General features: G+C 41.9%; 1 protein-coding gene across 1 annotated transcript; it reads left to right on the top strand.

Annotated features, from left to right (window-relative positions):
• Positions 1-1,722: 1,722 nt before the first annotated feature.
• On the top strand, positions 1,723-11,758 carry LOC121536729 (pyridoxal kinase). The gene is made up of 11 exons (XM_041844195.2): positions 1,723-2,138; positions 2,508-2,562; positions 6,989-7,093; positions 7,298-7,381; positions 7,498-7,532; positions 7,704-7,789; positions 9,808-9,853; positions 10,001-10,112; positions 10,252-10,388; positions 10,516-10,582; positions 10,674-11,758. The coding sequence occupies exons 1-11, from the start codon at positions 2,058-2,060 to the stop codon at positions 10,784-10,786; spliced, it is 921 nt and encodes a 306-aa protein (XP_041700129.1). The 5' UTR covers positions 1,723-2,057; the 3' UTR covers positions 10,787-11,758.
• The last annotated feature ends 1,283 nt before the right edge of the window (positions 11,759-13,041 follow it).

Genomic DNA, 13,041 nt, shown 5'->3' on the forward strand with positions numbered 1-13,041 from the left:
TGTGTGTGTGTGTGTGGGTGTGTGTGTGTGTCCTCAGAGCAAGAACTCGTGAGTTGGAAGAACTGAGAGACCTATGGCGTGGGTGTTGTCCTTAGCCAACTGCTGACAAGGCTGACAAGATAGGACTCTTTTGTCCATTGTATTGAATACAAAGGCCCAACACAAAATGGGTCATGCACAAGATTTTAGTCAGACCAAGCTATAACATTATATATTTACTACGACACTAGCTAAACACAAACTCCAAATGCATTTGTAGGTAGCTAGCTAACAGCCATGGAAGAGGGTGAAAGGATAGCGCAGCTCCAGCTGTCAAGGAAGGGAGAGAGTAGGCTATTCTGGGTAGGGCAGGTACTTTTGTGTAGTTCCAGTACCTAGAAAGAAAAACTGAGGACAGAGATAATAGCAACATAATTTTCATTATATTCAGTGCTGTCTAATTTGAGTATAATGAAGCCTGTGTCTTGTGATGTTTTCTGTCCTCAGATACAGAGAGCTGTGACAGCGTGTCTGCAGATGAACAGGTCCCAATGAACAGCAGTGGTTCGCAGTCCTGGTCCTGGGGACTCAAAGCGGTGCACATTTTTGTTTTTGCCTTAGCACTACGCAGCTGATTCAAATGATCAACTCATCATCAAGTTTCAAGTGGTATTTGGGTATTAATTTGTGATGCTATCCTTGATACGATCCTGCTGTTGTCACATGCACCCATCTATCCAATGTTATCATGATTTGTTACAAGAGATATTATACTTTAGTAATCCACAATGACCTGGTGATGTAAAAGTCTAATGATGACATTATCTTCCATATTCCTACAGATACCTTGCAACTGGAGATTCCTTCAAAACGATTGCCCACAGTTACCGTGTAGGGCACTGCACGGTTGGGTGCATTGTCGCGAGTGTAACCAGGGCCATCTGGGACTTCCTCATGGGGGAATTCAGGCCTGTGTGAAGGCTACCTGTGTCCTGCATAACTTCATGAGGATGGACACGAGGACCTGCAGCTCGCCACCGTGTGCCAGAGGAGAGGTCTGCTCTGCAGGATGTTGCACAGATGGGGGCCAACAACGCAGCATGGGAGGCAATCCGTGTGCGGGAGACCTTCACCTCCTGCTTCTTTGAAGAGGGTGCTGTTCCCTGGCAACACCTTGTGCCATAGACTACACTATGCACAACCAAAGGCTCTTTTAAGAGCCACCCACATTGCAATAAGAGTATTCTTACATTTACATTTTACATTTACGTCATTTAGCAGACGCTCTTATCCAGAGCGACTTACTAATAGGTGCATTCACCCTATAGCCAGTGGGATAACCACTTTACAATATCTCTTTTATTTTTTAAAAGAGATATCCATTTACTTAACTATGTCAACTGAAGTTATTAAATTGTGATGTCTGCACAAAAACAAAACAGGCTCTTTTAAGAGAGTCACCCATATTGAAAAAATTTAGATCAGTTAGACACCTGACCCCATACAGGAGCTCTCCCATTACCCATACTTGCGGCCCATGCCCTCACATACTCCATAATGGGACACATTAAATGTTGCGTCCTCTAAATATTTCTAGGCTCTAGCACAGCTTGAAAGATAAGTGAATTTCACAACGCTAGTTCAAAGGACCCCATTTCCGTTTCACCGCCTTTAAAGTTGAATGTGTCTAAACAAACTGTTTGCCTAACTCCGACCCTATGCAACCCATGATTGAATCAATTTGAATGTCTGTTTACATTGGGATAGTCTGACTGATTCATTTATCGTACTGGAAACTTGTAAATCATTATCCACTTGTGGCGCAGGTGACTTCTTAGGTGTCCATATAGTTGCCTGAGATATTGCAGCAAGTCAGTCTTCTGGAAGTGTGTCAAGCGGTTTCGTGTTAATTTTTTGTAGTCTACACAGCCCAGAGGAATGAATATTGCTGGAGTTTTCTCACTTGCATTGAGTTTCCTCATGTAGCTAAACGCTCGTGTACAGGATTATTTGCTCAAGCGTGATTAGAAACCCATTTTATTCCACAGCCCTCGTATCTTTAAAACGGAATTCTTGAAATGGAGTGCCGTGTGTTGTCTGTTCAGAGTCATGTTGTCAGGGGATACGTCGGGAATAAATCGGCAACATTCCCATTGCAGGTAAGAAATTAATATTTGTACGCTGCTTGCAGTGGGTTTGCAATGTATGCACGTTTGACAGCTCTGCTCGACTAGCCTGGCTACTAAAGATGCTGAGAAAGGGGAGAGAGTACAGCCAAGGGTTTGGAGGGATTCGCAAAATTGGTCAGATAAGCAGAATTTAGTCACAGAATTAACAGAAATGCTCAAAATAGTAATGCAGAATAACAGAGGATACAGTGTACACAACCTGTTCATTCAGACATAATGAATGAATCAATGCAGTGAGTTTTATGATGTTGACCTCAAATGATTGTGTGTGTTCATGAAGAAAGATGGCATACGCCCACAAAAGTGAAGCATTGTTATGAGCTGCTTCTCTCCTCTCAGGTGCTGGGGTTTGAAGTGGACTCCATCAACTCGGTGCAATTCTCCAATCACACAGGTATGTAGGCCTACAGTGCAGTAATTCCATGCTCTAATATAACATTTTACAAAAACAATTGGCAACAATAGGCTACTTATATAAAAGCACACCAGAAGAAAATCAAATCAAGAATCAAATCAAATCCTATCTCTGGTTGTAAAATGTATGTCTTTGGATCCTTTTTGTCCCATATCAGTAGCCAATATCGTCTTGGCCCATCCCCATCTCGGCCCACATTCAAGATTTCAGTGAATGTGTTTAGTAAGCACAGTGTGTAGCCTAGCTATAGTGGTCTGTAACACTAGTCTCACCCTCTACTTTTTGTGGAGCTCTTTTTTTAACCTCTCCTCCCCCAAGCTCAAGTGTCCCACTTCCACTCAGAGAAGAAGAATTGAGACTTTGTGCTTATCCCAAATTAGTTTTTGGCTCTAACTTGTTCGATTCATTAACCCACTGTGTCTCCCAAAACACTTTTTCTAATGTTAGGTCATAAAATACTGAAAGTTTCGGAGTGAATGATGATACAATGATCTCATACATTACATGAAATCCAAGTTCTCTGTAAGGTGTTGGAGATAGGCCTACAGGTAACGATTGATAGTCCATCTATTACATTTAACTGTACAGAAAGAAGGGGGATACTGAACTGTTAAGTAATGGGTTCGTAGAGTGCATGCCATTCATTCAGAGATTGAACACTGGGATGGTTGTTTTTTTACTTCTAGTAGGCTGCAGTAGCTATGTTAGCTCATGCTTGACCTTTCAGTATGGGGGTTGGCAGTGGACAAAATAGTCTGCCATGAATCTTTTGATGGTGAGAAGTTAAGATCAATGTCAAGTTATGCCTACAGATCTCAGCCCAATCTACAGTGGAGCTCTGTTTTTCCTTTACTTTTCCCCTTCACCCCCACAGTCCCCCTTCTCTCTCTGATCTTGGGTCTAGGCCAAGGGGGCCTCTCCTAAACTCAGTGGGAAACCTGTATGGCCTGGTTGGAAATGTATTCCCCTCATTCATTCTTGATCCTGGAATGTCTCTTCATGATTTAACATATAAGCTAGCTTTGTTATCTGACTTACAGGAAAGTACAGTGGAGTTAATATCTGACTTGATAGCGTAGTTTAAAGAAGTTCAGTGAGTTGCTCTCCTGTCTGTTAGTGTTAAGTGAAACCAGAATGTGTGTCAGTGAGTTCACTACCTACAGGGAAGTCTAACCGAGAGCTGGTGGGGAGGACAAGGAAGGAGTGAATGTAGAGAGGGGAGAGATACGGTGGGAAAAAAGCAGACAGACATTTTGTAGCCTGAAAACTTCACTCTGGCCTCAATAAGGTCTGTGCCTGTACATAGAGTTTTTGTTCAAATCATTAATTGCCATCAACAAATGATGTATGTGATGGTTAAAGTGCAGCCTTTCCTTGGAGTTTAGCCCACTGTGCCCCCTCCCTATCATGTTACTGGCCAACTGTTTGAGTGCTAGCCCATGCTCATGACCTACTATAATTTCCCTTGAATGTGTTCAACTGATGTTCAGGGTTAAAGTGAATAAACACATTCCTTATATGTTTGAGCTCTTAAACCCAAGACTGTATTCTTTCTTCCCCTGCAGGTGGTTTATTGGAATATGTTTAGAGATTAGAATCGTTGCTAGGCCTGTTTCTTGCTCAGTTGTGAATGGCTTTTATTTTATTTTTCTATGAGCTGCTATGTCCTCAGCCCAATGTCAGAGATACAAATGCTAGAGGAATGATTGATGCAGGTAACTGAATTCTAACAATGGAGATTGTAATCAGTCTTCCTCTGTCAGAATGTTTGGTTGTCTCTCAGCCTCTTCGTCTCTCCCAACAATCTCCCAAATCCACACTCTGATTAACTGCTTGACAACTTCTACTTCACATTTCCGACTGCTGGTCATAAGAACAACACAGCTAGACTATATAAAGATTTGAATGGCTACAGATAAGAGTTTCTGTATCCCAATTTGCCCAGGTTAAAAATAATAGAGGCCAACCGATATATTGGCCTTTTACCACTATAAATAGGATGGGGAAAAAAGGACTCTCATGCTTATCTGAACACTTGAGGCCATTCTCATGATGTCATTATTGTCATAATGTATGAAATCAACATTTGAAGCATAGTTATTGGACAATTGCTCTTTTGGATGGCAATTTATGAGAATTCCGTTTGGGAAAATGACACTTTTTTAATTTCCCCGCTGTAAAACAGCATATCGGCAGATACAGTGCATTCGGAAAGTATTCAGACCTCTTGACTTTTTCCACATTTTGTTATGTTACAGCCTTATTCTAAAATTGATTTAATCATTTTTTCCCCTCATCAATCTACACACAATACCCCATAATGACAAAGCAAAAACAGGTTTTTAGAAATGTTTGCAAATGTATAAAATAAAAAAAACAGATCACATTTACATAAGTATTCAGACCCTTTACTCAGTACTTTGTTGAAGCACCTTTGGCAGCGATTACAGCTTTGAGTCTTCTTGTGTATCACGCTACAAGCTTGGCACACCTGTATTTGGTAAATGTAAAAAAAATATTTGGGGAGTTTCTCTCATTCTTCTCTGCAGATCCTCTCAAGCTCTGTCAGGTTGGATGGGGAGCGTCACTGCACAGCTATTTTCAGGTCTCTCCAGAGATGTTAGATCGGGTTCAAGTCTGGGCTCTGGCTGGGCCATTCAAGGACATTCAAAGACTTGTCCTGAAGCCACTCCTGCATTGTTTTGCCTGTGTGCTTAGGGTTGTTGTCCTGTTGGAAGGTGAACCTTTGCCCCAGTCTGAGGTCATGAGCGCTCTGGAGCAGGTTTTCATCAAGGATCTCTCTGTACTTTGCTCCGTTCATCTTTCCCTCGATCCTGACTAGTCTCCCAGTCCCTGCCGCTGAAAAACATCCCCACAGCATGATGCTGCCACTGCCATGCTTCACTGTAGGGATGGTGCCAGGTTTCCTCCAGACGTGACACTTGGCATTCAGGCCAAAGAGTTCAATCTTGGTTTCATCAAACCAGAGAATCTTGTTTCTCATGGTCTGAGTGTCCTTCAGGTGCCTTTTGGCAAACTCCAAGTGGGCTGTTATGTGCCTTTTACTGAGGAGTGGCTTCCGTCTGGTCACTCTACCATAAAGGCCTGATTGGTGGAGTGCTGCAGAGATGGTTGTCTTCTGGAAGGTTCTCTCATCTCCACAGAGGAACTCTGGAGCTCTGTTAGAGTGACCATTGGGTTCTTGGTCACCTCCCTGACCAAGGCCCTTCTCCCCCGATTGCTCAGTTTGGCAGCTCTAGGAAGAGTCTTGGTGGTTCCAAACTTCTTCCATTTAAGAATGATGGAGGCCACTGTGTTTTTGGGGACCTTCAATGCTGCAGATTTTTTGGTACCCTTCCCCAGATCTGTGCCTCAACACAATCCTGTCTCATAGCTCTACGGACAATTCCTTCGACCTCATGGCTTGGTTTTTGCTCAGACATGCACTGTCAACTCTGGGACCTTATTTAGACAGGTGTGTGCCTTTCCAAATCATGTCCAATCAATTGAATTTACCACAGGTGGACTCCAAGTTTTAGAAACATCTCAAGGATGATCGATGGAAACAGGATGCACCTGAGTTCAATTTCCAGTCTCATAGCAAAGGGTCTGATTACTTTTAATTTTTTAATAAATGTGCAAATTTTTATAAAAACCTGTTTTCGCTTTGTCATTATGGGGTATTGTGTGTAGATTGATGAGGAAAATAATTAATTTAATCCATTTTAGAACATGGCTGTAACGTAACAAAATGTGGAAAAGGGGAAGGGGTCTGAATACTTTCCGAATGCACTTTATGTTGGTATCGGTAAGTTTTGTCCCACAAAAAAATCGGAATTGGACCCTAAAAAACATATCACTAAGGCTCTAAAAAAACATGGAAATCTCTGCGCATGTGCAGGATTATTTTATTTTTTACGTAGGTGAGTGCCCACTCCACTGCCTACGTAGCTGCTGTGCTGTGTGCTCCGCTGCCGCTTCCCCCTCCTTGATCGCCTATGTCTGGTCAATGGTGTAGCCTACAAACTTCATGTTGTAAACAAAACTAATGTGTGCGTAAAATAACACATGCGCAGAACATGATCTGGATCCTTAGCTTTAAGAAAGAGGTTTCTGGAGGGGGGCCTGGGTGAAAATGATGTATCCGTAGCCATGGCCTATAATGATTGATGACTGGGAGATCAGTGTTTCTATAATCACCTTAGCAACCAAGTCTGCCTCTGGAATTCCTTCAAAGAACCCAGTCTGGTGAATTTACCAGTCCACATTCTCCCTCCATAAACAATAGCCCCCCCCTGTTGTTTGAACTTTTCATTCAGGGTATTGGCAGGCACTTGCAGACTTATCAATCTGTTGAGTGAAGTCTTAAGGTGTTCCGTTACCTCTGACATCTCTTGTTTCCAAGGTTACTCTCATTGGAAAGGGCAAGTGCTGACGGCAGATGAACTGAACGTTCTCTATGAGGGTATCAAACTCAATAACGTCAACCGTTATGACTACGTCCTCACAGGTGAGAAAGCTGTTTCCATTGTCAATATGGATTCTGCCATTTTAAGCAGTTTTATAACATTTACATAATATTATGTAGGAGTATTATGGCTGTGTTGACCTTTAACCTAATGATCTGTAAAAATTCTAATAAGTTCGTTTTCTGTAATGTTTACACATGAGGTATGTGACCTTTGCATAACCCATAGATATTCTCTTCCCCAAGGGTACACCAGGGACACATCTTTCCTAGAGACGGTGGTGGACATTGTTCAGGAGCTGAAGAGGTTGAACCCAAAACTGGTATATGGTGAGTAGCCATTGCTACACAGATGTGTATTCCATATAGCTGCATACAGTAAGGTTTGGGATGAATGTAGAGCTTGGATGTGAGTGTGTTCTTATATATTTGCTTTGTGTTATCAGTGTGTGATCCAGTGATGGGAGACCAAGGCACTATGGTAAGTATACCATGCTTATAGTCATTTATTATAATATTTTTTATCCATGCTTATTATAGTAATTTTCTATTATTATTATTATTATTATTATTATTATATAGTCCTGTTTTTCTTCAAACATGTTCAAACCACTAATATGTGCACTCATGAACCTAATACCCTCTTTTCCAGTATGTCCCTGAGAATATACTGCCTGTTTACAGAGACAAAGTCGTAGCAGTGGCTGACATCCTCACACCCAACCAGTTTGAGGCAGAGTGAGTACAGTTGCTACTAGGATACATTGGGTTGCATTTATTTAGTTGCTATGTCTATGTGCTGCACAACATGCCATAATGTACAGTTGAAGTCGGAAGTTTACATACACTTAGGTTGGAGTCATTAAAACTTGTTTTTCAACCACTCCACACATTTTTACAACAATTGTTACAGACAGATTATTTCACTTATAATTCACTGTATCACAATTCCAGTGGGTCAGAAGTTTACATCCACTAAGTTGAATGTGCCTTTAAACAGCTTGGAAAATTCCAGAAAATGATGTCATGGCTTTAGAAGCTTCTGATAGGCTAATTGACATCATTTGAGTCAATTGGAGGTGTACCTGTGGATATATTTTAACTCAGTGCCTCTTTGCTTGACATCATGGGAAAATCAAAAGAAATCAGCCAAGACCTCAGAAAAAAGATTGTAGACCTCCACAAGTCTGGTTCATCCTTGGGAGCAATTTCCAAACACCTGAAGGTACCACGTTCATATTTACAAACAATAGTACGCAAGTATAAACACCATGGGACCACGCAGCCGTCATACCGCTCAGGAAGGAGACGCGTTCTGTCTCCTAGAGATGAACGAACTTTGGTGCGAAAAGTGCAAATCAAACCCAGAACAACAGCAAAGGACCTTGTGAAGATGCTGGAGGAAACAGGTACAAAAGTATCTATATCCACAGTAAAACGAGTCCTATATCGATATAACCTGAAAGGCCGCTCAGCAAGGAAGAAGCCACTGCTCCAAAACCGCCATAAAAAAGCCAGACTACGGTTTGTAACTGCACATAGGGACAAAGATCGTACTTTTTGGAGAAATGTCCTCTGGTCTGATAAAACAAAAATAGAACTGTTTGGCCATAATGACCATCGTTATGTTTGGAGGAAAAAGGGGGTTGCTTGCAAGCCGAAGAACACCATCCCAACTGTGAAGGACAGGGGTGGCAGCATCATGCTGTGGGGGTGCTTTGCTGCAGGAGGGACTGGTGCACTTCACAAAATAGATGGCATCATGAGGAAGGAAAATAATGTGGATATATTGAAGCAACATCTCAAGACATCAGTCAGGAAGTTAAAGCTTGGTCACAAATTGGTCTTCCAAATGGACAATGACCCCAAGCATTCTTCCAATGTTGTGGCAAAATGACTTAAGGACATCAAAGTCAAGGTTTTGGAGTGGCCATCACAAAGCCCTGACCTCAATCCTATAGAACATTTGTGGGCAGAACTGAAAAAGAGTGTGCGAGCAAGGAGGCCTACAAACCTGACTCAGTTACACCAGCTCTGTCAGGAGGAAAGGGCCAAAATTCACCCAACTTATTGTGGGAAGCTTGTGGAAGGCTACCCGAAATGTTTGACCCAAGTTAAACAATTTAAAGGCAATGCTACCAAATACTAATTGAGTGTATGTAAACTTCTGACCCACTGGGAATGTGATGAAAGAAATAAAAGATGAAATAAATCATTCTCTCTACAATTTATTCTGACATTTCACATTCTTAAAATAAAGTGGTGATCCTAAGACCTAAGGGAATTTTTACTAGGATTAAATGTCAGGAATTGTGAAAAACTGAGTTTAAATGTATTTGGCTGAAGTGTATGTAAACTTCCGACTTCAACTGTAGCTATCACAGTAACGAGAGAATGAATGCTTACTACAATATTACTACCCAATAAAAAAATGGTTGCTGTTCTTAGCCCTTTGTAGAATAACCCTTATTGGACAAAAACCATTTGTTCCCTTATGTTTTATTCGTAAAGCAGCAGACCAAACCTTTCCCCAGCCCTTTAAGTGAACACTGTGCCCTGGTTTATGCATTCGTCATTACACGTGGCGTGACTTGATTTGCCCTCCACACGAGTTCTCCTTCTGGACAAATGTAAAATAGCATTGGCTAAAAGAAAAGGCCAGTTTTACACAGAGCATTTTGATGTGTGTATGTGTGCAATTATGTCTTGAACCTCTCTGTGCTTGTGTGTATAACCTCTCAGAATGTGTTTCTTAGGCTGCTGACAGGGAGGAAGATCAGCACAGAAAAAGATGCTCTTGAGGTGGGTTCCATTGTCCACCACTTAAATCTTGTAGAGCTAATACACATTATGATGATGGTTGTAATGGTCAGGATGATGATGGTGGTGGTGGTGATGATGATGGTTTTAATCTTGACTGATGATGGTGAAGGCTCCTTGCTCTCGCAGGTGATGGACCTGCTCCACCAGATGGGCCCTGATACGGTAGTCCTCACCAGCACAGATCTGATCTCTCCTCATGGGGACCAGTTGCTAGTGGCCCTCGGAAGCCAGAAGATGGGTAAGGCAAGGGCCGGAAGGAAGGGCTCTGACTGGTAAAGAAATGTGTCTCTTTAGGTTCTGGGTAGTGCATGTGGAAAGTTTAACTTGACAACATGTTAAAAGGTAACAGACATACTCACACTGTGTCCTTTCTTCAGTGAGACCAGATGGGACTAAGTCCACCCAGAAGATTCGGCTGGAGATGCCCAAGGTGGATGCAGTGTTTGTGGGAACGGGGGACCTGTTCGCTGCCATGCTGCTGGCCTGGACCCACCACCACCCCAAAGACCTGAAGGTCAGTAATACAGGGGACTGGGGAGATAACAACCAAGCTACATAATCATTTACTAATGTAATAAATGTGGTTTGATTTATGGATGAACAAGTCTATCTTTTCATATCTACTTTGTCATCTCTTTTAGGCTGCCTGTGAGAAGACTGTCTCTGTCCTGCACCATGTTATCAAGAGGACCATTACCTATGCCAACAGTGAGATGATATAGAAGTCTCTGCCTGCCTGTCTGTATGCCTGTCTAATTTATATTCCAGTCTTTCTAACATCTCTCCTCTTCTCCATCAGAGATGGCCGGCCCCGGTAAGAGACCCAGCCCTGCTCAGTTGGAGCTGAGGATGGTCCAGAGCAAAAAAGACATTGAGGACCCGGCCATCGTAGTGGAGGCCACCGTCTTATAACACCCAACGCCTCATAAATAGACATAGGATTTTTACACCATGAAATGTCATCTGACTTTGCCTTATAGGATCTCGTAGAGAGCACTATGTTTTCATGATGGAGGTCAGTCTGGGTATTTACCCTGCGCACCGCACACACGCATATACTTCATCACTGCCATGTGTCTTTACTATGACCTGAGCCTTGTCACCCATTGGAAAGATGGTAAATGGTATTAGAGGGCCACAAACAGGGTAGGGGTATTACCGTACATCAGAATAGAGAAGTGGAGGTATGGATGCCTGATTGGCCCTCAATTTGGCGTGGGCATTGATTGGCATGGCATGGGCCCTGAGTTTCCCCTGACAATGTGAGCTGACCAGGAAAATCTCTGAGCCTCAGTTATGGGTTGGGGATAGATCATAGGCTTTTATCAGATACAGTGATGCATCAACATGAGTTGTGCTATCATGATCATGTTATGCAATACTAATCCATGCACATTTGATCATCAGATTTTCAATTGTCAATGTTTCATTTTAGGCAAAAAGTATATTATTTGATAGTTGAAAATTGTAGATGTTAGTTTTCATACTTTTTATGTTCCTTTTACTTGTACTACTAACGTGCTTTGTCTGTCCGAATACTAATACTTGTTATATAATTCTTAAATGTCTTACACATTTCAAACTGAGGTACCAATATTTGCACAGATAGTCTTGATAAACATGTTTATTATGAATTGTAATCATTGAATGTTTTTCATGGTCTTGATTGTCTCACTATTTTCTATCGTTACTAGAACACAGGCCTATGTCGGTATGAAAAAGTACAAATTGGCCTTAGCGGAGTGTGTTGGAGGAATATGTTTTGTATCTGTGCCTGCCAAGGTAATTAAATACATCTTTACACAATGTTAGAAAGATATGTGCAAAACCTGAAGCTGCTGCTCTGACATGGAGTATATAATAAATATTAATATTTTAATTAAACCCACAGGTCTCTGTAGTTTCTTCAAGCCTCTCTAAGGTGAGGGCCTCCTGTACCTGTTGCTTTGGTTCCCTTTGATGAGATTACAGTGAGATCAGTAGTTTTCTGTACTACACTCAAGAGTCCTATGGGCACACTGTAGCTTTATGCAATGTTCTCATTGGAGTATTAATTGATCCCACAGGTATTGGTGCCTGGAAACAAATGATTTCTGCCAGCAGTGAATTTCTATTTTCTATATTGTTGTGGTTGTGCTTTCAATAATGGATATAATATGCCACAAAAGGTGAATGTTAGAGATTATATAAATAGATTGGAGGAATATTACAGAACAGAACATTCAATTACTGGCTGGCTGGGGGCCTGTGTGCCTGTTGTATTCTGGTGAGATTAGGGGCAGGTTTCATAGCCTCAGATTGGTGCACTAATCCCAGCATGGATAGTTTGCATTAACCCAAATAAACAGGCAGGCCAAGTAAAGAAGCTCACGCTGTGCCAAGGCAACACCAACCAAGTTGATGAGTCATGCTTTTTGTTTGGGGTGTCTGACTGTAACTGTGCCAGGCCTGTCTGACCAGCAACAACACTATCTGTGGTTAAACAACCAACACCTGAGCGCCACTGGAGGTTGAGGAGGCAGTGGTTAGTTACAGTAACCAGCAGAGGGCGTCAGACCGTTAGCCCTGATCCATCCCATGCTGCTCAGAGCTGGGCTGTACATGACTGTACAGAGGACCATCAATAACCATAAGGGGATAGCATGAATCTTCTTGATTGTTGGAATGGTTATCTAGACAAGCACCGTGTGAATATTGGCAGTCATGATGTATAGTGGGTTGACTTGCACTGCAATGTGTTTAAAAAAAGCCTTATGTGGCTGTAGTTCCCTGTACTGTACTACTGCAATGTATTGTATCTTTCACCTCTGTGGTGATGATGATGATGATGACTGTGACTAACAGTTAAGCAAGACAATGCCACATTCCCAGAGTAAAAATAAATAAATCCTAATTTGTCTGTATCTGAGCTACTGTGTCTCAGTCAATGATGCATACAAACCCTGGATTGCTGATGCTATGTATTGGCCAATTGGAGGCTTTGAAGCCACCTGTCGGCCATATTGGCACTCCACAGAAGGAGCAGTCCTCCACAGGAATGAATGGAATTCTACAGTATTTCAATTAAACATTTCAAGGACAAAATTACATGTATTTAAGTATTGTTTTGTTGTAGTGGGGACAGTAACATTAGAACTTTCTAAAAATTATACTTTAAGGAAAATGTT

The sequence above is a fragment of the Coregonus clupeaformis genome, chromosome 23 (genome assembly GCF_020615455.1).
Source record: "Coregonus clupeaformis isolate EN_2021a chromosome 23, ASM2061545v1, whole genome shotgun sequence".
NCBI classification, from domain to species: Eukaryota; Metazoa; Chordata; class Actinopteri; order Salmoniformes; family Salmonidae; genus Coregonus; species Coregonus clupeaformis.

What these genes read in the sequence shown, in the direction of transcription:
- LOC121536729 (XM_041844195.2), top strand. Translation starts at nt 2,058, where the DNA reads ATGGAGTGCCGTGTGTTGTCTGTTCAGAGTCATGTTGTCAGGGGATAC. An exon ending in GCAATTCTCCAATCACACAG is followed by an intron (nt 2,563 to 6,988) that starts GTATGTAGGCCT and finishes CTTGTTTCCAAG; the next exon opens with GTTACTCTCATTGGAAAGGG. An exon ending in TGGGAGACCAAGGCACTATG is followed by an intron (nt 7,533 to 7,703) that starts GTAAGTATACCA and finishes CCTCTTTTCCAG; the next exon opens with TATGTCCCTGAGAATATACT.